General features: G+C 42.2%; 1 protein-coding gene across 1 annotated transcript in view; it reads left to right on the top strand.

Moving 5' to 3' along the window:
* The window catches only part of LOC121303648 (protein FAM219A-like), a 35304-nt gene extending 7991 nt beyond the window's left edge, over positions 1-27313 (top strand). The window contains exons 2-7 of the mRNA XM_041234460.1: positions 2954-3011; positions 4181-4279; positions 10113-10215; positions 15667-15747; positions 18703-18757; positions 21879-27313. Coding sequence (XP_041090394.1) covers positions 2954-3011; positions 4181-4279; positions 10113-10215; positions 15667-15747; positions 18703-18757; positions 21879-22037 — 555 coding nt within the window. The 3' untranslated portion in view covers positions 22038-27313. The remainder of the gene's footprint in view (positions 1-2953; positions 3012-4180; positions 4280-10112; positions 10216-15666; positions 15748-18702; positions 18758-21878) is intronic.

Genomic DNA, 27313 nt, shown 5'->3' with positions numbered 1-27313 from the left:
GTCTGTATGGGACTCTAGTAATAGGCAGTGCTGCTTTCCAGTCTGTATGGGGCTCTAGTAATAGGCAGTGCTGCTCTCTAGTCTGTATGGGACTCTAGTAATAGGCAGTACTGCTCTCCAGTCTGTATGGGACTCTAGTAATAGGCAGTGCTGCTCTCCAGTCTGTATGGGACTCTAGTAATAGGCAGTGCTGCTTTCCAGTCTGTATGGGGCTCTAGTAATAGGCAGTGCTGCTTTCCAGTCTGTATGGGGCTCTAGTAATAGGCAGTGCTGCTTTCCAGTCTGTATGGGGCTCTAGTAATAGGCAGTGCTGCTTTCCAGTCTGTATGGGGCTCTAGTAATAGGCAGTGCTGCTTTCCAGTCTGTATGGGGCTCTAGTAATAGGCAGTGCTGCTTTCCAGTCTGTATGGGGCTCTAGTAATAGGCAGTGCTGCTTTCCAGTCTGTATGGGGCTCTAGTAATAGGCAGTGCTGCTCTCCATTCTTCTCCACTTTTTAAGGCGTTTAAACTTGTATGTTTGGAATGTTTGAAACGCAAATCGCAAATGTGTTTTCCTTATGATATCACAGGTTGTAAGTTCCCATTTCAGAGAGTAAATTGAGTATTTGGATAGGAAGAGGAACTCTGCAGCTCAACTAATATTAGAAAGAGTATTGACATGGAGGGTTTTGAAAAGCGCTGCATATTTCTTATCAGCTGGCAAACAAATTATGGGATGCGCTGCTCAGTTAAGGATGAGTTTATCCCTAGAGGAGGTTTGCACACGGTTGGGAGGATCAAAGATGGAGAGGGATTATCTGTCAAAATACAATTCAAGTTTTATATTCCCTTCTTCTTATTCAACTACAGGCATCCATCCCAGACCACGGAACACTCAGGAGGAAAGCAAAACATTGAAAAGGCAAATCAATTTGTAAATTGGAGATTTAAAATGTTTGCCATAACGCTAAAGGCACTGTTTAACAGTTTCTAATCACATTAAACTCTGATTATCTTGCACTAACTTTGTAGTTGACCTTGTCTGCTCTTACTATAATGTAATGCCCTCTAGTCAAGGTTCTATTGCCTAAATAGTTCCATAATTAACGTTTTAATTCAGTCTGGCTAATTCAATTCATGCCCTTATGAGAGATGGGATATGTCCCTGCAGCAACGCTGCCCTGCTGAGTCCCTCTGCATTTCTTGTGTTGTCTGATAAGAAAATAAACCTTCCATTCCCAGCAGGTATTCCAAATATAGATAACGCTCTCTCACAATCAGTGTTCAGCAGATATTCCAAATAAAGATAACGCTCTCTCACAATCAGTGTTCAGCAGATATTCCAAATAAAGGTAACGCTCTCTCACAATCAGTGTTCAGCAGATATTCCAAATAAAGGTAACGCTTTCTCACAATCAGTGTTCAGTTCAGAGCCTGTTTAGCACTATCAACTCATCTTTTACAAAAATAAATAAAGAAATAATACAATGACAACAATGAGTTTTATGCTTTTGTACCTGCTTGGGAAATGTCCTATTCTTGTCAGATGCTTGCTGTTTTATTATATTCTCACCTCAATAGCGAGTTATTGGTGAAATACAGTTGGTTTGAAGACTCCTGCAGTGAAGTGGTGTGTAATTATCTATATGAGGCTCTGAATGAACCCCGTCCTCACAATGCAGATCTCCAGCAGGACTGTGTGAAAGCTCAGAGAGCAACGTGCTGGTATTGACATACTGTTTCGTTTGTAGATTCATGTGTAGACGAGAGCGCTGCCCTCCATGTTAGAGCTGCAGAGCGGGACTTCTGATTTAGTGTCAGTTCAGCCACTGACTTTCTGACTCTGAGTGACGTAGAAGAGTCTTCAGTAACAACAAAAAAACTAAACCAGCGTTTTAGAGAACTGGCTTTTATACATTCCTGTGTGTTTTACTAATCTCATTGTTGCCGCCACTGCTAATACTTCATAAACCGTTTCAGTTACAGATAAGTGATCTACAGTAGAAGGGACACTTTACCCTTATAAAAGTTTACTATAGTAAAAACATAGCAAAGTGAAGGCATGGTAAAGCAATGGTAAGCATTGTAAAGAACAGCACGGTATAAAGTGTATTCATAAATATGGCAATCCAGGGTAAACTATGGTAAATCCATAGTATAACCATGGGAAAAGCATGGTAAAACTGTAAAATACTGTGGTAAACTTTTATACGGATAAGCTTGCTGTGATGCTAGTTGAGAAACATGGTACTGTGCTTGTACTGTAGCAGCTGCAGGAGCCACTTTACTAAGTACTGCCTCTCAGTTTGGCTGCTATTGAGAAACTGTCTCTGAATAAATAAGTAAAGGTGCAGTAGCAGTATGGCGGCTGGCACTTGACTGTGTATAAATCCAGCTTTAATACCACGTCTTGAAATTGAAGTGCTTCAGATTGAGTGTTTCCAAGTGGTACCACTTTATTGTTTGATCTGGTGTGGCGGCAGGGGCACAGTTCCGAGCCCCTTCAACTGCGTAGATCATCGCAAGACCGGTTCATCAAGATTTATTTCTTTATTTCCTCATTGAGTTAGATGTGTTTGGCTCTCTGTCATGACAAAATTAACAATCTGCAGCAGCAGCTTCTAGAAAAACAATGCTTTTGGTGAGTTTTTAAATCACAGTGAAATGTCCTCTAGGTGCAAGCGTTGAAGCCAGAATGCCCTTCACTTGTGAGTTGAAACAGAGAGCAATGCTTCTTCAAGGTGAAGTATTGAGTGTTCTTTTAATCCCTTGATTGCACGGACCTTGCTCTGGAGTGAACAGCAGTGTTTGTTATTCACTCAGCATCCACAAACAAGCAAAGCAGATCTGTCTGATTAAACATGCTTTCTTCTAATTTACACATTCAGTGAAAAGTTAAGTTTTCTAAAACTAATAAAAGTAGTTTTACTGGTGTTGAAGTGAACTTATAACGCTATTGTTCTAAACTCCAAAGTGTGACCAGCAGGACAAAGCACCCCGAATTCACAGCCTGAGACCGGGACGCAAACTCGGTACCTAGTCCTTCCCTGCCCTGTGTCTTAACCACTGAACAAAGGAGCCAGTCACAGAGCAGATGCATTCCCTTCTTTATCCTCCTTTCCCTGTGTACTGTAGGTAGCGATACTGTCAACATATATACCAGCCATCAAAATAAACATAACACTATTATAACACATTTATTTTAGGAAAAAAATAAGGTATATAAATGATGGACCTTGACAAAATGTTTTGGTTTCTTTTTAATAACTCAATCATTCATCCTTGACCATGACACCCTTGAGTGACTGTGACTGAAGCATGTGCACTTAATGATCTAATTAGACAGTTGATTGGACACTGGAAATTGAGTGATTTTAGCTATTGAACTGCAAGCTTGAATAAAAGCAATAAAGAAATTTACAGAAAAAAATAATAATATGCCACATCTGTCAAGAGAGCAGCGCCTTTATGCAATCGGCATGTTGGAGGCTGGACTAGGGCAGAGTACTGTGGCTCGCCGTCTTGGGTGCTCACAGCCAGCAATTTAAAACCTGGCAAGACGGTATAACCAGACCCTCAGCCCACGAACTGGGAGACCAAGAGTCACAACACCTACCCAAGATCGACAGATCAATCTGCAGCATCTTCGTGATGTCAGTTGTTAATCTGCACAATAAAAAGCCACTGCACCTGCTCTAAAACGGAGTTTGTCATTTTTCAATCACATCTAGTGAATTTTATCCAAATATAAGTGACAAGTTTCTTTTGATGTCAATATACAAAAAGAAAGTCTTTACACAGAAACGTTGAACAAAGTTTTGTGTTGAAAACACAATTCCATGACTTCACTGATGCATAAGTCACTCAAATGACCATGTAACTTTGGTCCGGACTCTTGATATAATAACACTTAAGAAACACACACTTTTGCCTGCATGAATTTACTTTGCACTTGTCGGATACTCCAGCATGTTTCCTCCAGCCCGTCCTTTCTCATAACCCCCCCCAGCTCCTCAGTATATGTTTTTCTTTTCAGAAATGTGTCTTTGCACTTGTTTCAAAACACCTCTGTTTAAGGTACTGAAGTGACTACAGTATTCAGTGAGTTTACTGTACCATTGAAACCAGGCCTGAGAAATTATATTATTGTGAATTCACTTTGTGTGAAACCCCCCCCCCCCCCCCCCCCCCCCCCCAACAGGACACTCAGCCTCTTCCGTCTCTGAGGGTGATTCAGACACACGAGAGGGGGAGACCGTGGCCATAAATTACAAGCCCTCCCCACTGCAGATGAAAATAGGTAAGTCTGCACCATGCACCTCAACACATTGCCAACAGGACAGCTGCATGATGTGAGACTGCACCATGCACCTCAACACATTTCCAACAGGACAGCTGCATGATGTGAGACTGCACCATGCACCTCAGCACATTTCCAACAGGACAGCTGCATGATGTGAGACTGCACCATGCACCTCAACACATTGCCAACAGGACAGCTGCATGATGTGAGACTGCACCATGCACCTCAACACATTGCCAACAGGACAGCTGCATGATGTGAGTCTGCACCATGCACCTCAACACATTTCCAACAGGACAGCTGCATGAGGTGAGACTGCACCATGCACCTCAGCACATTTCCAACAGGACAGCTGCATGATGTGAGTCTGCACCATGCACCTCAACACATTTCCAACAGGACAGCTGCATGATGTGAGACTGCACCATGCACCTCAGCACATTTCCAACAGGACAGCTGTGATGTGAGTCTGCACCATGCACCTCAACACATTTCCAACAGGACAGCTGCATGATGTGAGACTGCACCATGCACCTCAGCACATTTCCAACAGGACAGCTGCATGATGTGAGTCTGCACCATGCACCTCAACACATTTCCAACAGGACAGCTGCATGATGTGAGACTGCACCATGCACCTCAGCACATTTCCAACAGGACAGCTGCATGATGTGAGTCTGCACCATGCACCTCAGCACATTTCCAACAGGACAGCTGCATGATGTGAGACTGCACCATGCACCTCAACACATTGCCAACAGGACAGCTGCATGATGTGAGACTGCACCATGCACCTCAACACATTTCCAACAGGACAGCTGCATGATGTGAGACTGCACCATGCACCTCAACACATTTCCAACAGGACAGCTGCATGATGTGAGTCTGCACCATGCACCTCAACACATTTCCAACAGGACAGCTGCATGATGTGAGACTGCACCATGCACCTCAACACATTTCCAACAGGACAGCTGCATGAGGTGAGACTGCACCATGCACCTCAGCACATTGCCAACAGGACAGCTGCATGATGTGAGTCTGCACCATGCACCTCAACACATTTCCAACAGGACAGCTGCATGATGTGAGTCTGCACCATGCACCTCAACACATTTCCAACAGGACAGCTGCATGAGGTGAGACTGCACCATGCACCTCAACACATTGCCAACAGGACAGCTGCATGATGTGAGTCTGCACCATGCACCTCAACACATTTCCAACAGGACAGCTCCATGATGTTTAGTCCTATGGAAGTTTTCCTTTTAGAATTGGCTGGTTTTACAGACTCAGTTAATCTTCTGTCACCTTAACTAGGATAACGTTACCCAAGATTACTGAGTGTGAACTCGGGTCTGATAGAGAAGGGTCGATGTAAGCTTATAGTGGTGCTGTTTGGGAACATGCCACCCTGCTATTAGCAGCTGAGGAGCCGCAATCAGAAATACTGTCTCTGTGTCTGGCTGTGTTTGAGAAACTGTTTCTGAATAAATGGCAGCAATGTAGAGCTGGCACTTGAACACAGTTCTGATGCAGCACACACAGCACCAAGATCTGAAGTGCATGTTACTGCAATGCTGGGAATAAAAAGCCATCCTTTCAGAGTTGACAGAGCTTGTTACTCACCAGTCACTGCTGGAATACTAACCACTGCTGTGGAGGTCACAAGCATGCGCCTAGCGAGGCACTGTGTGCTGGAACACTGCTATCAGCATGCTGTGCTGTACTGTATGTGAAGGGGTTGTCAGTGGTACCATCTGACCTCAGTGACAGGGCTTGAGATAGGTGATTTTATCTGAACAAGAGTAAAACAGAATAGTAATCTTGCATCGTTTGTAACAGATGGAAATTTCATCACATTGAAATTGTCTGTACTGTTTAATTCTTCTGATTTAACTATAGAAAGAAATGATACTATGGCATTGAGTGCTGTGTAAGATACAATCTGATTTCATTTTCAAGGTCAGTGCGTCCTCCTCGGTTGATGCCAGCTTCTACCACACAGCATCTTCCCTATATGATATTTTGTATGTATTTGGCAGTATGGAAAGATCATCACGCCCAGAGTTGTGCTGGTTTCCTGCAAATGTTGCCATTCGAGGGACTCCTGAGAGACGTGTCACGATGACCACGCTGCTCAAGGCACTCTGTTTAGAGACAAGCGGATCGCACAGGCACCCACGATCCTGCAGCTTGTGGAGTCACTATTCACTCCTGAATAGCACAGCTCTCACACAGCTTATTGTGTGTAGAACTAGAGCAGCACCTGACGCACATCGTCACCTCTGAAAGGTGTTGACAGTGTCCACAAGGGGACCTTTTTGACCTGAAAAAAGAAACAAGGCCCGGGAGTCACAAATGGAGATTAGATAAAGGAGCATTCAAAACAGAAAATAGGAGGCACTTTTTTTACACAGAGAATTGTGGGAGACTGGAACCAACTCCTCAGTAATGTTGGTCAAGCTGACACCCTGGGATCCTTCAAAAAGCTGCTTGATGAGATTCTGGGATCAATAAGCTACTAACAACCAAACGAGTAAAAAAAAAAAAACATTTTAATACACTGCATACTCTGGTACAGTGTAAGAGACACGTGTAAAAGCCTCAATTCAGTTTACTACTAATATATGTTTAGAAAATCCATACACTATAAACTAACATTATGAGGCTGCCCATATGTTTTTGTATTATGTTGTAATTGCATATTGAGTCAGTGGCATTCTGGTTAATTATTAAACAGCCAAGCTTGGCTGTAGATCTATGGATCTGCACTCAGAGTACAGATACATTCACATATTCACGTGTTTTTGTAATTTGCTCTTATTTGAAATCATTCTTATCCATTTATTGTACTCACTACTTGCTCTTAATGGAATTTACTTTTATAACCAAATATTAAATTCAACTGCTCTTAGTCGTATTCTCTCTCAAACGTAATCATTTACTGTGTTTATATTCTCTTTTGAATTTGCTCTTATTTTCTACTGATTTTATTGTATTTTATAACTGGTCTTATCTGTAATGTGATGCTTTGTAACAACTGTAAGTCGCCCTGAATAAGGGCATCTTCTAAGAAAATAATAATAATAATAATAATAATAATAATAATAATAATAATAATAATAATAATAATAATAATATCCTCCAGAAGTGTGGTCATCAAAAAGGCTTGGACTTTCCAGTAGTCAGATACTGAAAAGTAATTTCAATAAAAAAATAAAAAAATATTTAGAGTTCTAAAACCCAAACCAATATTCTGTCTTCCAAAAAAAATGTGACGCTGACACTGTCTAATAACTAGGTCTCCAACAAGAATCGGCAGTGCGTATACTTTTTATCAGAATGTTTGTTCTGCACGTTAATCCTACAGCTTTGTTTTAGGCAAAAAATGGTGTAAGTCAGAAACCAACATTGAATTGGAAAGCAATTTGATAGCCTGACCCGGCCCTTGTAAAAGTTCCTCATGGTACAGGGATGGGAATAAGACTTGTTGCATAGTAATTTCACTCATTCCAAGTTTTACTATGAGCTTGATTACGCACATTGTATAGGTAACAAGTTCAGGTGTGTCTTATTAAACTCATAGTAAAACCAGGAATGGATCAAACCGCTATGCAATAGGAGTCCCATTTCCACCCCTGTAATAAAAGTATAGCAGAATGTAATAAAGTGTGGCAAAGCAAGTAAGTATTGTAAAGCCCAGAGAGGTAAGGTAAAGAATATTTTAAAAAACATAGTAAGCTATGGTAAATGCAAAATACTGTATGCTGTAACCATGGGAAAAGTACAGAATACATGCAGAATTACTGTGCAAATTTACTGGTAAACTTTTATAAGGAGAGAATTTAGAATTCCTTATGCTTTATGCTTTCAGTTTTATCACGGAACTCTAATTTCTCCAAGGAATAAAAGTGGGTTTCTTTCATAACTTCTTAATGAGTAATAAATATATTTATGCTGGGGACTCTGCTTTGCATGTAGAGCACAGAGTCAAACACCCAACAGTGTTCCCACTTCTCATTGGCAGACAGTAAAACACTCTACCACAGCTCAACTGCATCAGTGTTGCGGGTCACAGGATTGCTTATTTGTGTTTACTGGAGCAATTAGAGTTGAGCCTTGGACTAACATGGTAGTACACTTCAGACAATAAACAAGAGATACCTGGTATAGAACATGCATGCAAAGCAAAGCCCCGTGTATACTGGAGAGCAGCACATGGGTGAGTTTAGTATGTGCTGTATGAAAAGTGAGGCTTTGACTATTAGGGGTGTAACGATACACTGAGCATGATTCAGATCACGGTACACAGGTCCCCATCCGATATATATCACGATATGCAGGTTGTGATAACAATATGTATCGCGCTGCATGTGATGGTCCATATGGGCTGCTGTGTGTGTAACTGCATCAAGTGATCAGTGACAGCAGTCTAGAGTATCAAACTGCATTTTTTTTGATCAAAACAGACTTGAAGGAACTAAGCTAAAGCTTTACAGATAGAGCCTGGACTGTAGTGAACAGTAATAGCCACTTGTCATTGAAGTAGCTGCATCGCTTGTTTTATCTTCCGTGCAGTTTGCCTGGTGAAGCCTGTGTTTCCTCGCACACAGCAGGGCAGTGAGAGACGCTGCTTTTCATACACAGGGTGAAGGAGACGCCCCATGGTACTTGTTTCCCAGATCCCTTCTTCCTGCCTGGGCTGGCAGGCATTCAAGCTGTTTACTGGTGTCACCCCACTCAGTAATGAGGACTGAGCCTCTCCCAGCTGTCAACACAACAGCCTTGACAACATACAGCAACAAGTGTTTGATCTGGCTCTGAAATGTGTCTCTGTGACTTGTGTTATTGTGTATATGGTACATTTGTTCAAGTTGAGGCAGTAAGCTGTGCCAGACACACAATGATAATGTTTACCGAACTCTGCTTTCTTAGGGCAGCATTACGACCAAAGCCTTACACTCTCTGAGATGCAATCGCTGTACAGTGCTGCACAGGTTTTATTGCATGCTGTGGTTTCTTTCCAGTATCGGGGAATTCGGCTTTCATCACAAGTGATATGCAAGTTTGTTTTCTCAGTGAATATCAGAAGTGAGTGGTGTCTTGAGAAATACTTTGCAAGCTTTGCAATGGATGGGAAAACAGCAGTTACTATGTCTGCGTCTCACTGCTAGTTTGTTGTTAGCTTTGTTTGGGAAAGATAAAGAGTGAGTTGCTTCACATTCATTGTTTTTATACTCATCTTACTGTTGTATGTAGTTAGCAATCATTCGGAGGGGTTCTTGGGGTTATTACAATTTTACTATAAATCCTTTACCTGCCTTTGAGCTTGTGTGGAGAATCATAAGCACTGGAACTGAACAGCCTTGCTTATTCCACTTGAATCATGTGACAATGTGACCTAGTAACTCTACCAGTCCCACCCACTGTCTTGGTCTATGAATGCAGAGTCACTGGGGCTAGCAGTGTTGAAAAGGCACATTGTCACATGATTTGAATGGTATGAGGAAGGCTGTCCAGCACAAAGGATTCTCAGGACTAGCTCAGAGTCATGTAAAGGCAGATTGAGAGAATTGATGATAACTCAGTTTTGGGGAACAGCCTAATTCTGTGGTTTACTCGTTGACCACAATATTGGGGAAAGGGTTTCTGGTTCGTGCCTCGCACCATTCTCCACAGTGCTTACAAGTAGCTGTGTAAAAGCTGTGCTTTTGGCATGTATCACAATACAAATAATACACACCTCTATAACAGTACTGTATATTTCCAGTATGTTAATATCAATATACCCCCCGCTGTAACGCTGGTGTTTGTTCTGTGGTTTCAGAGAAACAGAGAGAGCTGGCCAGAAAGGGGTCCCTGAAGAATGGAAACGTGGGAAGCCCAGTCAATCAGCAGCCCAAGAAGAACAACGTCATGGCCAGAACACGGTAAGAGAACCCAGCGCTGTTTCACACCAGAGGCAGAGGGGTGGTTAAAACATATTGCACCTCAGAGATCTGTATTGTAATCAGGCTGTTTCTTCTTAGGCATGCAGTGTGCTGGTCCTTGTGGATAACTGCACTGCCTTAAATGGGTAGAACCTGGAGAGAACTTTTTTTTTTTTTTTTTTTAATGCAGTAGGGTGCAAAATGATGAGCCCATCTGCAGAAGTCCAATAAGTAGAGAGTTTCTTAAAGAACACTGAGCTGCACAGGAGCAGCAGGGGGGAGGAGTGAAAAAGCAAACAAGAAGTAAGACCGCAACAACTAATAGAAGACGGCTTTGAGAAATGAAAGATTTCCAAGGGAGCCGTCCAGAGTCTGTGTGTTTGATGCTTGATATATTGGTTGTCTCTGTCAATGGGAATGTTGGTTGTTTTGACAAGGCCACATTCCGTGCATGTACACAGCTCTGCAGTGAGGGCACACTGCCATGTTTTTTCAGCTGCATACAGCAGTATTTCATTGACACGTGCGCCGGCTTTACAGGACTGGGAAAGAAAAGACAACACGATGTCAGTTTTTCAGCATCAGCAGGTTGAATGGGCAGGCAGTGTGAGCAAGTGGACGTACTTTGTTATGGTTACGCTGAACCAGAAGGAGAACCGTATTGTCTATCATGAGTGTAGTGTCTAATTATGCTTGTTTGTTATTATTAGACGGCTAACATGATCCGGAGCTGTCACTACAGGCCAGCACAAAACCCGGACAGCACCGCACTTGTTTCACGATAAATTGTATTTGCACCACGAGCACTACAGCCCTCACTTTGGACTGGTGACTGTGTTTGTATATTGTGGGTGAATTAAAGATTATTAAAAATTGTTTCGGGACTGAACCCCTCGGTTAAACAGTGTAGTACACAGCCTTGTTATTATTATATTATTATATTTACAGTTACAGTTTGTCATCAGACTTTAAATTATAAATAAAAGACCATTGCACCTGGATTATCGTTGTCTGTCTGTTATTGATCACTGCATCACTCCTGCACCCGCACACTGTTAACCACTTTGCCACACTCCCTCACACATTCGTCATGTGACTACCAGTGACATATGAACTGATTAACACTTCCAGCTTCTCTACTGTTGTCAAGGAAACCTCATACACAGTGAGTGGCCACAGAAGTCTTGGCAGTAGATCAAACTGAAAGCACCGGAGTTTTAGTTTGCCTGATAAACCGCTGCTGTCTACGCTCTTCAACACAACAGCCTTGACAATATACAGCAACAAGCATACATGGATGACTGTCATGTCATCCATGTGTGCTCTAATTGGTGACAGTCGCATTTCAGAAGCCAAGCGCTCTCCTCCCGCTACCCATTTTGACACCCTAATAATTCTTCCATTGCCATGGTAAAAGCCAGTGGAGAAATGGTGCATACTGCCATTATTCCAGTTTCTACACATTGCCATGTAGTGTTGAATTCTGAAGTTGAAAAACTAAATTGAAAATCTCCGAAATAGGTTTTCATTAAGTTTGTTATTGTCATCGGTACGCTGAAAAAATCAAATGCTGCCCAAAGAAGTTCATGTGGTACTGAACTGTATGCATTAGCTAAATCCAGGAATGTCACATGGAGCTCCTTCCTCTCCTTTATAGCTGTTTGAAATTTGTTGCCAGATCACACTGATGTGCTCTAAGCATCCTGGGAAACCTGGAATACCGACTTTCTGTACTGAAGTGTCAATGAAGCAGTTCATCAATAGGTAAGATGACAATCTTTGAGCAACAATGCTGAAGAAAATCTTGCCTTCCATGTTTAACAGGGAAATAGGGCAAAATTGACAGATCCTCGTAGAATTTTTTTCTTTGGGTATAAAGACTCCATCTGCTTGGTGCCATGCTCTTGGTACAACCTGTTTTTCCCATGCCACTTTCATCAATTTCCACAGGATTCGTAGAACTCCAGGGGCACTCTTGTACACTCTGTATGGAACTCCATTAGGCCCTGGAGATGATGATGCCCTTGCTTTTTTCACAGCTTGCTCTACTTCTTTCCACTTGGGTGCACAGTCCTCCATTTGGTATTCTGGTGGATTGATAGGTGGGATGTCTGAATGAATCAACATAGGCTCCTGCCTTTTTTGAATCTGAGTTCAGAGTTAGTTGTGTTTTAGTGTGCCATTATTCTCCCTGATGAATAACTTCTTTGCAGATTTGAATGGGTCTTTTATAAAAGTTAGTACTTCCACGCTTCTTCTTTTTGCAGTGTTTCCATAGGCGTGCAGCTCTGCAAGCTTATTTTTTATGACCCTTTGTTACAGATTGAGTGTCTCCTCCTGACTTTGTTCTGCTCTCCCCCATTGCTTCCTCAACTGCCTCCTTTCTCTGACTAAGCGTTCAATCTCCTGCTATCGTCTAGATTTTACATGAGTAGTTTGTACTTTCTCCTTTCTTACTCCAAACCTCACACTTCCATATGCATAGATGGTATCCCCAAATTTACCCAGCTTCTTTTTGACTGTTCCACCTAACTTTTCCAACGCAAAACAGAGATCTGTGTTTACTGTGTCCCACACTGTTTTCTGAGAAGCTCTTGGCCATTCAACAGACACAAGGTTGGAGTTAAAGTTCTTTTCTCTCTTACGCTGGTTCATCTAACCGGGTTCATAAGGATCATTAGGTTCATCACTAGATGGGTTTATGCAAGTCCTCCTCTCATCTGTGACAGGGGTGCTGATATCCTGCAAACTGTGGTTTGCTTCCTGTCACTGGATTTCATTTGACTGACTTCGTAAAAAGTACTGCTCAATGCAAGGCCCCTGTCCATCAAGCATTTTATTCTCCCTTGATGATATGCGTGCGTGTGTGTGTGTACTGTCTGTAAATCCCAGTTTAGAATGCTCTCTGATAATGCTGCGCTTTTAAAATCATGGAATACGGTAATGAAAACCGAAACCTGAGAACTGAAATGTTGCACCTCATAATAAAAGGTATCTCTATTGGTTTGGGGCTTTAGTGAAATGCATTTTGATTGGAGAGTCATCCATGAAGTTTATCCTATGAATATTTCACTACAGTTAATATTTTGTTCATTTCGTTTTGGCTTTCTGAACATTTTGGACAATTTAGTATATTTTCGGGTAAGCTTGTACTTGTGATCGCCAAATCTCCCAACAGAAAACAAAAAACTAAAACTCACTCTTTAGTTTAACTTTCTGTCTGTCAAACTTTACTTTGGTTATAAAACCATCCCTGATTGGTTGTTGAAGCCTATGGAGGTGTCAGTCATTTGGTAAGCAACCAATGATTGATTAGAAGACATAAAGTGGGTGTCTAAATTCACCATTACATCATCGTTCATATATGCGTCACTTTAGAAATTATTAATGTGTTTACTAATGAACAGCTGTCTGTCTGCCCTGGAGTCTGTCCAAAGTGTTTGCATGTTTTGACAGATTAAAATAAATTGTCAAGATAAAAATAAACCATGCTGCATTATTAGTGTGTGTGTGTGTGTGTTGTTTGTTTCTGTTACTATTGATTTTCATCAGTGCACACCAGTTGAGCATTGTAGAATGCTCAGAATCTGCATTCAGTAGCAGTTCTTGCCTGTAAGCAAAAACACAGAGTAAAGGGACATCTGTTAGTCTTTGGCACCCTTGTTGTTATCAGTCAGAGTGGAGGGGATTGGGACAGCTTCCCTTATTAAACCCAGCAACTCCTCTGTGTTTTTCCCTGTCCTGTAACCCTGCTTGGAGAAACAACTGCAGGCCCCTTTTAACTGAATCTTGGAGAGGGACCTGCATCAATGTTCTAAATGACTGAGTTCGTAATTCATGATGTTTACATAGAAACACAATGAAAATAAGTATTTGGCTGCTATTAAAGGTGTTTTTAGAACTAAATGTACCAAAGCAGCAGCATGCAGTTTTTTTGTCCTGGGAAGGTTTTAGAAAGTTAAATCTTGTAGGGTAGTGGGAAGCACACAATGTGATAGATAGCGCAAGGAGGCAGGAAGCACACAATACAGATCAGAGTGGAGAGTGTGATAGCGCAAGGAGGCAGGAAGCACACAATACAGATCAGAGTGGAGAGTGTGATAGCGCAAGGAGGCAGGAAGCACACAATACAGATCAGAGTGGAGAGTGTGATAGCGCAAGGAGGCAGGAAGCACACAATACAGATCAGAGTGGAGAGTGTGATAGCGCAAGGAGGCAGGAAGCACACAATACAGATCAGAGTGGAGAGTGTGATAGCGCAGGGAGGCAGGAAGCACACAATACAGATCAGAGTGGAGAGTGTGATAGCACAGGGAGGCAGGAAGCACACAATACAGATCAGAGTGGAGTGTGATAGCACAGGGAGGCAGGAAGCACACAGTACAGATCAGAGTGGAGAGTGTGATAGCGCAGGGAGGCAGGAAGCACACAGTACAGATCAGAGTGGAGAGTGTGATAGCGCAGGGAGGCAGGAAGCACACAATACAGGAGATCAGAGTGGTGAGTGTGATGGTGCAAGGAGGACAAAAACAAACAAACAGCACAGTGGCCAAAAATAAAAGGGTTAACACAAGACCTGCACAAAAAAATTAGTCACCTTTAGGCTGGGCATTAGCCTTCACTGAACTCTCCTCTTCAAACAAAAGATTTTGGCTTCCTTTATACCATGTGGCTGGGACTTGATTGATGATCAAGGATTCAATCCAGACCCAGCCACATTCCCCACGTGGATCTGGCAGGGATGGGATTAACCCCACCCCTGCCAAATTTAAATACAAATTTACAGACAATATATACACACATACACACACAATTTACATGAGCAGGGCCTGTCACAAGCATCTTTAGGTATTTTTATGAAAGGCACTAGTTTTATTTTGTTCTGTTAAATACATTGACTCTTCCACCGTACCTCACAGATTTAACACCAGTAAGCATGTGACATCTATTTTGAATGTTCGTGGTTTATTTTATGAAGTATGTGTCTGCTGCTCGGTAGTGGCCTTTGCAGTCAGTTCAGTCAATGGCAACAGAAGTGCAGTAACGCCACTGTTTAGATCATTGGAACAGACTCCTCTCTTTTAAAACCGAGTTATGACTACTGAATGTTTTTCTGTAAAGAATAAAAATGCACAGACATTCTAGTTTTCTAGGTCATTTTGTTCAGAATCGCTCTTGTTTAACAGTCAGTCGTTTCCATTGTCATTGTATTTCTTTCTCACCTTGCTATTTTTATGATGTTTTATGGTGACAAGAAGAAATACATTTGGAGCCACGTTACCCTTTTAATTAACCCTAGTCCTGGATGAGAATGGACCCAAAAGAGCCACAACCGAGTTTCCTCATACTGTATTGTTCATGAATACTAATGCAAAACATTATTTTTTGCTAAATGTTGTCCAAATGAAATAAACAGTCCAAGTGGTCTGAAAAGTTTTTCTTTGCTTCCAGGCTGGTCGTGCCAAACAAAGGCTACTCGTCGCTTGACCAGAGTCCTGACGAGAAGCCGCTGGTGGCCCTGGACACAGACAGGTAAGGAGAACCTTGGAATGCCTTCTAAACTGCAGCTAACCAAGCAAGAAATAGCTTCCTCTCATAGATAATTGATGCTGTAAAAAAAAAAAAAAAAAAAAAAAAAAAAAGTGATGGAAAACCCCATCCATGCAGGTCCAGATAAATAACTCATCAATCAGCGCAGTTAAATGCTTTGCACAATACAAAGAAAGATATAAAACTGTACTGGAAAGGAACAATAATAGGTCAGAAACAACAGGGAGTTCATTGATCCCAGATGACACTGCTGCATCATGGGATCGTAACCAAGCAACCTGAGCATCATCTGTTAAAGTAAGCTCAGGGGAACCAGGGCTCCAGACTGTGACTAAAATGGTCGCAAATGCATGCATATATATATATATATATATTATATATATATATATATATATATATATATATATATATATATATATATATATGCAACTGTCTTTTTGGGTTTGGCCAATGTTGCCTCTAACCCCAAAAAATGCTGCCTATCCCTTTAAGAAACTGGTCAATATGTATTCAGACTGGAAATGCAAAGGTGGTATGTTAACATCAGCAGAAATTTAAATACTGTAACCCCAGTTTAATGCAGCAGGAGTGATAGTGACCAAACATGTGTGAGTTCTGATGGGTAAAAATGTACCTTGAAATGAACAGCTGCTTTCAAGAAATTTAGAACAAGAACAACGAAAACACACAAAAAAAATACACCAAGGGTTGTGTGCTGCACACATGACATTAACAACATGCCCCGAAAAGCATTCAATGAAGAGCTGAAACACAGCAAAAAGATTAAGAATAAAAAAAAACCCTGACACCAGTAACCAAAGCAACGTGATACTGAAGTAACTTCAGAGGGAAAAAATAAATACACAAAGAAAAAACATCCACGGGATTCATTACATGTAATGTAGCTTACTTAATTGCAGTAGAACATAATGATTTGAAAACATCTAAAATAAACATGCTGTTTTCACTGTAGTCATTAGATGCATGGAGCATTCAACAGAATGAGGCAATAAACAAGTGAGTACGAAGTGGTTATCGGCTCATAACAAGTTGTTGTATTTGAAGCACAGCAAGGTCCAATACATCTTACAGGTGTGGTTGTCACAGATGGACGTGGTACTGGCTCTGAGTGAAGCAGATAAAGGGTTAATGCTTCCATTCAGAAGGTGTGCACCTCTTTGCACGTGCAGTAACATTGTTTCAAAGCAATGTGGGATTACAGTAAGACTGGTAAATACCATCTGGAACTCCGACACTCGTACACACAGGCCTCCCCTTAGCTTTGCAAAGGTCTCTCTAGACCCCCTGCTCTACAGAAATCACATTCCTCTTGCTGTTTTCTACCAGCCCTATACCAAGTCTGGCTATTAAAGGAGGCTGTCTAATTGGATGATCAAACCTTTAATTATTTGCTACCACCATTAGCCACACCTATGTTAGAAAACCTGGTATGGAGCACACTGGTTCCCTCACCTGGAGTCTCGGGAGAACCCTGGACTGACATTTCTGGTTGCAGCTGCTGTCTACAGTATGAGGTAATCTCTAAGATTAGTATAGGGATAATACATATCCAAGGGGCTTTGCAGCGCCTGGTTAATTGTCGACCAGCAAGTTCAGCAGAATTACAGCAAAGCAGCAGACAGAAACACACTGAAGTCCCACAGCTTGTTGTTTTCTACCGCAGTATCATTACAATAGGCTGTGAATCTCTAGTATGATCAGACTGCGATTGGGTGCAGGAGCTGATGATCCTGCAGAGAAATCATTTTTTGGATGAGAAGATGAGGATCGAATGTGCTGTAGCTTTGCGGATATGGATGCTACATGCATTACACATGCTGTCGAGATTGGAAATGCAGGATGCTGTATAGCTTTCTTGTGTCTGCAGGCACTGAATTAACTCCTGGGATTAGGGATGCAAAGTGCTGCACTATGAAGTTCCCTCTGTTTAATTGAATGATGTAGTGGACTTTGTCAGACAAATTATTCTTCCTGTACTGGGTTGTAGGGTTTTAGCCAACTGGGTAGTCTGTCATAGTTACAGTAGATTTATACTGTACTTTTTATTTTATGTTTCAAAACATTTTTTTTTGTGTTCAGGTATTAATTGGCCTTACCACATTTTTCTTTTTTAATCGTTAAGGGGCCTATGTCTCTCCACTCTTAAATTGGACCCTCCTTCACTGTCATACAGATTTAGTGATGTTGAGGGCAGAGTTTAAAAATTAACAAAGATTTATTGATATTATTTATTTTCACAAAAAGGGGGTACATTTTTGTATTTTTTTCTTTTTTCTTGTGTTCATTTTGTCTGCCTTCAAACAGTGATCTGTAAAATATTCCATTGCCTTACATTGTATTATCAGTGCATGGTAGAGGTGCAATCAGCACCCAGTTCCCGAATCAAATATCACACCGGTAACAGTCATCAGGGATCGATGCATTGAGAGCACTTTATTATTGAAAAGCAAGAAGCAAGAGAAGCATGTAGACTCAGAGTACAAGTGGAAACATGCATGTGCATGTTATTATACAATGTTATACACAGCAATATATACATTGACATTAGAAAATGTGAAGCAAACAAATGTAGAATCTTCCCAAAAGGCTTGAAACAAAGTGAAACGTTCATGTGCAGTAATATCATATATAACTGAGGCTTCAAAAAGGGTACCGGGATGGATCAGTACATATTTCATGGAGGATCGTAGAGTTAAAGCCATGGCGATACACGATTGTGCTGGCTGGTTTGCTCCCATAGAGTGCTGTGCTGAGTACTGCTGGTCAAGTTAATTTATATACATTTTTTGTGCATTTCTTATAATATTGTGTACATATTGTATGTGTTTGTTTTCACTTCTAAGTATATCCATACTGAGGGGTAGAGTTCCCTGGGTACGCTCAGAAAACCTAACTGTGATGGTTATTCTCTTTCAGTGATGATGACTTCGACATGTCCAGATATTCTTCGTCAGGATACTCCTCCGCTGAGGTGAGATACTCGTGGACATACCTGAGACCACGATATTCAGGCTAAATTCACGTCCCCTTTTCACTGTTTAATGAACTCGTGAGAACAGCACCCCCTTTTCGTTGTTTAATGAACTCGTGAGAACAGCACCCCCTTTTTGTTGTTTAATGAACTCGTGAGAACAGCACCCCCTTTTCACTGTTTAATGAACTCGTGAGAACAGCACCCCCTTTTCACTGTTTAATGAACTCGTGAGAACAGCACCCCCTTTTCACTGTTTAATGAACTCGTGAGAACAGCACCCCCTTTTCACTGTTTAATGAACTCGTGAGAACAGCACCCCCTTTTCACTGTTTAATGCACTCGTGAGAACAGCACCCCCTTTTCACTGTTTAATGAACTCGTGAGAACAGCACCCCCTTTTCACTGCACCCCCCTTTCACTGTTTAATGAACTCGTGAGAACAGCACCCCCTTTTCACTGTTTAATGAACTCGTGAGAACAGCACCCCCTTTTCACTGTTTAATGAACTCGTGAGAACAGCACCCCCTTTTCACTGTTTAATGAACTCGTGAGAACAGCACCCCCTTTTCACTGTTTAATGAACTCGTGAGAACAGCACCCCCTTTTCACTGTTTAATGAACTCGTGAGAACAGCACCCCCTTTTCACTGTTTAATGAACTCGTGAGAACAGCACCCCCTTTTCACTGTTTAATGAACTCGTGAGAACAGCACCCCCTTTTCACTGTTTAATGAACTCGTGAGAACAGCACCCCCTTTTCACTGTTTAATGAACTCGTGAGAACAGCACCCCCTTTTCACTGTTTAATGAACTCGTGAGAACAGCACCCCCTTTTCACTGTTTAATGAACTCGTGAGAACAGCACCCCCTTTTCACTGTTTAATGAACTCGTGAGAACTTTTCACTGTTTTTAATGAACAGCACTGAATGTTTGTTTAATGAACTCGTGAGAACAGCACCCCCTTTTCACTGTTTAATGAACTCGTGAGAACAGCACCCCCTTTTCACTGTTTAATGAACTCGTGAGAACAGCACCCCCTTTTCACTGTTTAATGAACTCGTGAGAACAGCACCCCCTTTTCACTGTTTAATGAACTCGTGAGAACAGCACCCCCTTTTCACTGTTTAATGCACTCGTGAGAACAGCACCCCCTTTTCACTGTTTAATGAACTCGTGAGAACAGCACCCCCTTTTCACTGTTTAATGCACTCGTGAGAACAGCACCCCCTTTTCACTGTTTAATGAACTCGTGAGAACAGCACCCCCTTTTCACTGTTTAATGAACTCGTGAGAACAGCACCCCCTTTTCACTGTTTAATGAACTCGTGAGAACAGCACCCCCTTTTCACTGTTTAATGAACTCGTGAGAACAGCACCCCCTTTTCACTGTTTAATGAACTCGTGAGAACAGCACCCCCTTTTCACTGTTTAATGAACTCGTGAGAACAGCACCCCCTTTTCACTGTTTAATGAACTCGTGAGAACAGCACCCCCTTTTCACTGTTTAATGAACTCGTGAGAACAGCACCCCCTTTTCACTGTTTAATGAACTCGTGAGAACAGCACCCCCTTTTCACTGTTTAATGAACTCGTGAGAACAGCACCCCCTTTTCACTGTTTAATGAACTCGTGAGAACAGCACCCCCTTTTCACTGTTTAATGAACTCGTGAGAACAGCACCCCCTTTTCACTGTTTAATGAACTCGTGAGAACAGCACCCCCTTTTCACTGTTTAATGAACTCGTGAGAACAGCACCCCCTTTTCACTGTTTAATGAACTCGTGAGAACAGCACCCCCTTTTCACTGTTTAATGAACTCGTGAGAACAGCACCCCCTTTTCACTGTTTAATGAACTCGTGAGAACAGCACCCCCTTTTCACTGTTTAATGAACTCGTGAGAACAGCACCCCCTTTTCACTGTTTAATGAACTTGTGAGAACAGCACCCCCTTTTCACTGTTTTTTTTTTTTTTTTTTTTTTTTTTTTTTTTTTAAACACTGTCTAGAACCTTTAGAAAAGGGGAATGAAACTATGTCACCCATTCAGTATAGCTATGTTACGTAATGCTGTGTTTTTGTTTCATGAACACACATTTGTTATTCTTGATCTAAGCAAGGGCATGTGAGCAAGCACAGGCTCAGATTGCCCCTATTCAGTTCTGGTATTCTCAGTTGTGTTTGCTAGTGGGAGGGTTGTTTATTGGACTGTGAATGGCAACGTGGGCCCCAATTGGACACAATGTTTGTTGCAAGAAGTCATTCCACATTCTGTGAATGTTTGTCACAGCAGCCTGTTTTTTAAAGCACTGGCCATTTAATTGTCATTGTTATTTAAAGCTGTGTCTTGCATTTATCATGTTACTGATATACCTTGGGCTGGATTCACAATACATTTTCTCAAGTGTAGCTTTCAAAAGGGAAAAACCACCAGGTGGTGTTAAAAATCAAGCAAGAGAGAACACAGCTGTACTTTGGGACTCTGGATGAACCCACTGAATTATTTAGGCACAGCTTTAAATAACAATGACAATTACTGACCAGTGCTTTAAAAAAACAGGCAAAATGCCACGTTTCTATCTACACCATGAAACAATTCTTTAAAACTCTGCACTCTGGTCTGAAACCCGACATTACCCAAAGATCAGTGATAGCAGGTGTGTGTCACGTTTTTGTATGATTGCTGTTTATAAATCAGTTCGCCTGCCAATATTTCCCTGATCTAATATTATTAACTCTCGGCATTGCACCGACATGTTCAGACCCAGCCTCCTGTGTTCTCAGCATCAGGTAACTTCCTCCTGCAGCAATCCTACCTGAAATCTCTGGTGCTGCTGCGGAAGGAAACAAACCATTGCAGACTGATCCCAAAGTATGACACACCAGTGGCAGGTGAAGACGTGGCTTTAGGGGGCGCTGTGTGTGTGCCCCTGCTTTAAACTGTTGCAGGGGTGGCAAAAGGTTGGCTTTTCCACTCCTGGTCTTTGTTCCAGCCCTGTTCTTTCCAATCAGACCCTAAAGTAGTTCATTATATAGTTTCACCCGTTAAACCTGGAGTACAGTAGCCCTCCAGGATCGTGATTGGACTCCCCTACTCTAACGTGCCCTTCCTTGCCTGCAGCAGATTAACCAAGATTTGAACATCCAGCTGCTGAAGGACGGCTACCGTTTAGACGAGATCCCTGACGATGAGGACCTCGATCTCATCCCCCCCAAGTCTGTGAACCCCACCTGCATGTGCTGCCAGGCCACCTCCTCCACTGCCTGCCAGATCCAGTAACCCTCCACCTGAGAGCAGGGGAAGGCTGCAGTGAGTGCACTCTGCCACCGTGCGGCGACAGAGAGCAGGCAGCTCCCACCACTGCTGCACACTTGTAAAAAAAAACCAAACAAACAAAAACAAACTAACAGCCATTGCTTCCTCCTATGGTAGGACATGTACTTATCTGTGTTTATAGAGCAGGAGGAACCTAACCTAGAGCCGGTGGCCCATCCACAACAACACAAAATAGTTCCGAAGAAAAGGCTTGTTTATAGTAGGAATGATGGTTAGCTAGAGTGGCCTGATGCTCTGCACCTCCTCCTAGTTCACGTGAATGAGGTTTAGAAACACTGTTAGATCATCTCCCCTTTCCACACCATCTTTGGAAACTAGTGTCCAAATGTTTCCACTCATGCATTTGGTGAGAAATGTATATATTCATGCTTTTGTTTCTGCTTTAGAGCATAAGAAAGTTTACAAACGAGAGGAGGCCATTTGGCCCATCTTGCTTGTTTGGTTGTTGGTAGCTTACAGAGTTTTTGGGGGTTTTTTTACGCTCAACCTGAGCAGTTTACATCAAATGAGAACCAGTTATTTAAAAACTTGAACCCGAAAATGAAATGATGCAAAAATGTCAGCAAAGTGTCAACAATGTGAAAAATGACAGAATGTCAGTGTGAGCGTTCAGCATGGAAACAAAAATGCTCTTAATGGACAATATATCAAACAAGGGTGAAAATATCAATGGTACACTAACCGATCTTCTGAAGAGTAGGAATGATAAGGATCTCACAATGCAGATTAATTTAAATAGAATGTGAAATACTAGCACTCTTACTGTAAAATACATAGTGCAAGTCTGATGTAGCTCAATAAGTTTCACAGGACTGGAGTGAGTGCCCTGGAATGCAGGGGGAGGGGTGGGAGTGTCCTCATTTGAGCAGCTGTTTTCCTGTCCCTAGATCTCATGGCATTGGGGTGGTTGGGTACAGAAGCCTAGTCCTTGATAGACATACGAGTGGATAATCTCTACAGCGGCAGTCTGGTGGCGGTTCCTCCTTGCTTTTTGCTTTTTGCTTTTTGCTTTTTGCTTTGTGTCCATGTTTTGCAAACAAAGTGAATTGCATCTGTGATTGAGCATGAGCGCAGTGAGGGGATAGGGGAAGGGAGAGTGTGAACGAGGATGAGAGCGCTGCACCACACAGCACAACAGCGTCTCCCTCAGTCCACAAGAAACTGAAGCTGGAGCCCAGTCGGGAGACAGAACCCTCCACTGCAGCCCCTAAAACTCAGTTCACCAAGCCTTCTAATTCACCCCTTCTAAAAGTTTACCATTGTGAAAGCACAGCAATGTGTAATGAAGCACAGTGAAAGTATGGTAAAGCACATGTAAGCAATGTAAAGCTCCGAGGAGTATGGTAAAACATATTAAAACATGGCCAACTGGTAAATTCATAGTATAACTAGAGGAAAAGCATGGGGAAAATTACTGTGCAAATGTACCGTGGTAGACTTTTACAAGGGACCCCCCGCGCAACCATGGTCGTTATTATATATCCTTGTGCATGTCCAGCGAGAGGGAAAGGAACATTGTGTAATCCAGTGAGCACCACAGGTTGTGTCTCCAATGAAGTGGATTACATCCCCTTTGCAGTGCTGTATCCCATGTGCAGCAGCTTACTGTGCCGCACAGCTTGGTGCCCTGCTGTATTCCTGTGTTTTATGGCTCTGTTCAGTCAAACTTCCACACTTGGAAGGGAAATGCCCCACTACTAGTTTTCTAATAGCACACTGTACTTGCAGTTGTACTGAGGCAACCCGCTTCCCAGGAGGTTGAAGTTGATTCAGTGCAGCCTCGTGTCTTCTCTTTTGTGTGAGTTAAAAAACATTTATTTCTCCCCTTGTATGATGAACTCTACACACAGAATGAACTACCAGTCTCTATGTTGCTCGGGTCAGGAGTTAACAATTTCTTTCCCAGATGTAGACTTTTTTTGGCGTCAAAGTAGTATCCCTCCTCTATAAAACCTCCCACATCTTTTAGTGTTGTTGTCCTAATTTCTCCTGCGTAGCTTGGGTCCGGACTTAGTAGTTTGCGCTTCATTCATTTGAAAAAATAAAAAAATTAAGTATATCGTATTTTCCCCCCTTTTGTTCTCATTCTACAGTGTGTTGTACACATGCCTTCTGTTTGTGCACAGTGTGGTTCCCCTCTTTCACCTTCACCTGTTAGAAATGTATGTCTCGTGTGTTGACATGTTGAACTCACCGACACAGAAAGGAAGGGCTCTTTCGTCCCTAGCTCTAGATCGGAAGTAATAACTTTTCATCCTCCACAACAAAAAGACCAAGCAGTTCCAGGGAGAAATAAGACGCCTTGTCTCCTCAAGGAAAAGAACTGCAGAGTCCAAACACCTCTGTGACAGCGTGGAGAAAGATGTGCTTCCGAAACCGTTACTGAAATTCCAGCAATGATCATCTCCTGCACAGGTAACGATGCCAGCAGTAACCAAGGGTTTTTTTTTTCAGAGTTTGAGGGTTCAAGGCAGGCTCTGCCTCCCCAGCATGCAGACCGGGTGGCGGTTTCTGATACCATAATAGCATGGAGTGCACGGGAGCAGGATTACTGTGCAGACACACACAGCCTGGGAGACGATGATGTCATGGACTCCGGCCTGGATGAAGACGCTTCAGTGGCTGGAGACAGTACTGAACCTGTGTATACAAATGCAGAGGCAGTTTTAAAAAAGGATTTCATCGTCCCTCAACATTACTACCCAGACAGGTACTGAAGAGGACGATTTCCTAAGCATCATTGATGCAAAGGATAGGAAAGCCTTTGAAGGTTTCCTCTTCCATGAGGCAGTCTGGAGGCCCGTTGAGGCTTTTCTGGTTAAACCAGCTTTTGCTGCACCACATATTCCCAGAGTAGACAAGTTCTACAGGATGCCAGTAAATCATAAAGATCATATGTTTAAAATTGCAGAGGGTAGACACCATTATGGCAATACCTGCCACAGGTACGTCATACAGATCTGTTCTAGATCGGGGAGATGGAAAGGTTGATACCTTCTTGAGAAGAGGATACTCCACCTCCACTTGCAGCATGCGTAACAACAACTACCAAATACATGCTGCAAAATACCAGCACAAGATGTGGAGCGAGCTGTCTGCTTCCTTACAGACTCCTACCCTGGAGAACATGGAACTGGTCATGCAGATTGCATAAGAGGGAAAAAATGTTGCAAAAATCCAGTTACAGGCAGCATGCAATAGCATGGATACCATTGCTAGGGCTGTGCTGTATCTGCAGGACGGTGCCTACATATGATAACACATTTTCATCACAACTGCCAGTAGGGGGAGAGTGTCGCATTTTATAACAAATTAGTAGAAAATAACATCAAACACCTGGGTCCTGGGGATAGTACAACATGGATACAAAATATAATTCTAATGTCAACCACCATCAACAGGTATCATCCATACACTAATAGAATGATCATGTCCAGAGGGAGTCTTTTTACAGGAAGAGGTAGAATCCATGCTCGTTTCCCTTGCCATAGAACAGGTCCCTTCATCTTCTTAAGGGCAGGGTCACTACTCCACGTACTTCTTAATTCACAAAAAGAAGAGGAAGTTCAGACCCATTCTAGACCTCAGAGGTCTGAACAAATACATTTGCATGGAAAAGTTCAAAATGGTGTCAGTGGCCACTGTCATAAAAGCAGTTCAACCAGGGGACTGTCTGGATTCTATAGACCTGAAGGATGCGTACTTCCATATACCCATTCTTCATCTTTTCCAAGACCTGGGTCTGCTGGTAAACCGGGAAAAATCACTGCTCAGCCCAACACAGTCGTTAAACTTCCAAGGGGCAGAATTCAATACAGTATCAGGAAGAGTGGATCTCACGGAAGAGAAGGTGAACACCATTTGTCAAAAAGCAAGTCTATTGGCATAGGAGCCAAGCTAACAGCAAGGGGCTTTCAGTAATTTTTGGGGCACATAGCATCATCAGTTTATCTGGTATGAGATGAAAGGCTACACATGAGGCACGCAGAGGTGTCTCCTTTCATCATTGAGCCCAACCCTTCCAAATTCCCACCGCCTAAAGTGGAAACAAGTTTGCATATTAACCAGGTCATAACTTTCCATGATTTTTACCCAAAACCACGTCAATCAGAAGAGGAGACTAGGCACCACGTAATTAGTGTATGGAGAGCGCTGAATTCTACATTCACAGAACCTGCAATAAGAGCATCAGCACAGATTTTTGTTTAATTCACAAACTCGGGGCAAACCTGTGTCAAAACAGACCATTTCTAGGGGGATTACATCTCGTATCGAGTTTTATAAACTTGATAAAATAAAAACCTGTACCAGGACCTATCAAAGCCCACTCAGTAAGAGGAGTGGCTACCACTTGGGCAAGATTAAAATCCATCCCAGTCCAGGACCTGATATCTCTTTCGAGACATTTCTAAAACATTACAATTTAAATGTGTCTTGCTCTCAGCCCACCTTTACTCACTCTGTGTTGTCTGTGACTTATTTCACTAACATTTGACCTACCACCCTTTATCTACTGCCTTTGGTAGAGTCCACTCTGTGTGAAGTTCATCATAGGAGGTAAGAAGACAAAGATTACCTGCATTATGGTTTCTTTGTAGGATGATGAACTCCACACACCTATATCCCACACTCCTTACCCCATTTTTTGACTTATGTTTTTTTATTTTTTAATTGGGACAATAACACTAAAGGATGTGGGAGGTTTTATAGAGGAGGGATACTACTATGGTGCCAAAACAAGTTTATATCAAGGATCTCTGGGAAAGAGATCGTTTGGTTTAACTCCTGACCCGAGCAACATGGAGACTGGGAGTTCACTCTGTGGGGAGTTCATCATTCTACAAAGAAACCATATTACAGGTAATCTTCGTCTTTTTACATAAACTGCTGCATTAGGGTTATTGATAATTAAAAATAATATACGGTATTGCAAATTGGATATAACACACTGCTTAGGAGACTGAACATGTGGTACACATAGGGGTCGCTTCTGTGTAAGTCAGTGATGTTTTGTATAACATGAGAAATGCATTGTGCTGGAGACCCGACACACTGCAGTGCATTGTACATAGCCAGCCAATTGCAAACAAAAGCATAACCAAGCATTAGTTTTGAAGAGCAATAGGAGTTTAGTTTGATAGGACTGCTGCTCCCAGCAGTGAACCTGTAGGAAACAGAAACAATGTTAAAGGTGCTGTATCCACTTTAAAAAAAAAAGG

Source organism: Polyodon spathula, chromosome 1, assembly GCF_017654505.1.
Source record: "Polyodon spathula isolate WHYD16114869_AA chromosome 1, ASM1765450v1, whole genome shotgun sequence".
Taxonomy (NCBI): domain Eukaryota; kingdom Metazoa; phylum Chordata; class Actinopteri; order Acipenseriformes; family Polyodontidae; genus Polyodon; species Polyodon spathula.
This window is presented reverse-complemented; position numbering and strand designations above follow the sequence as displayed.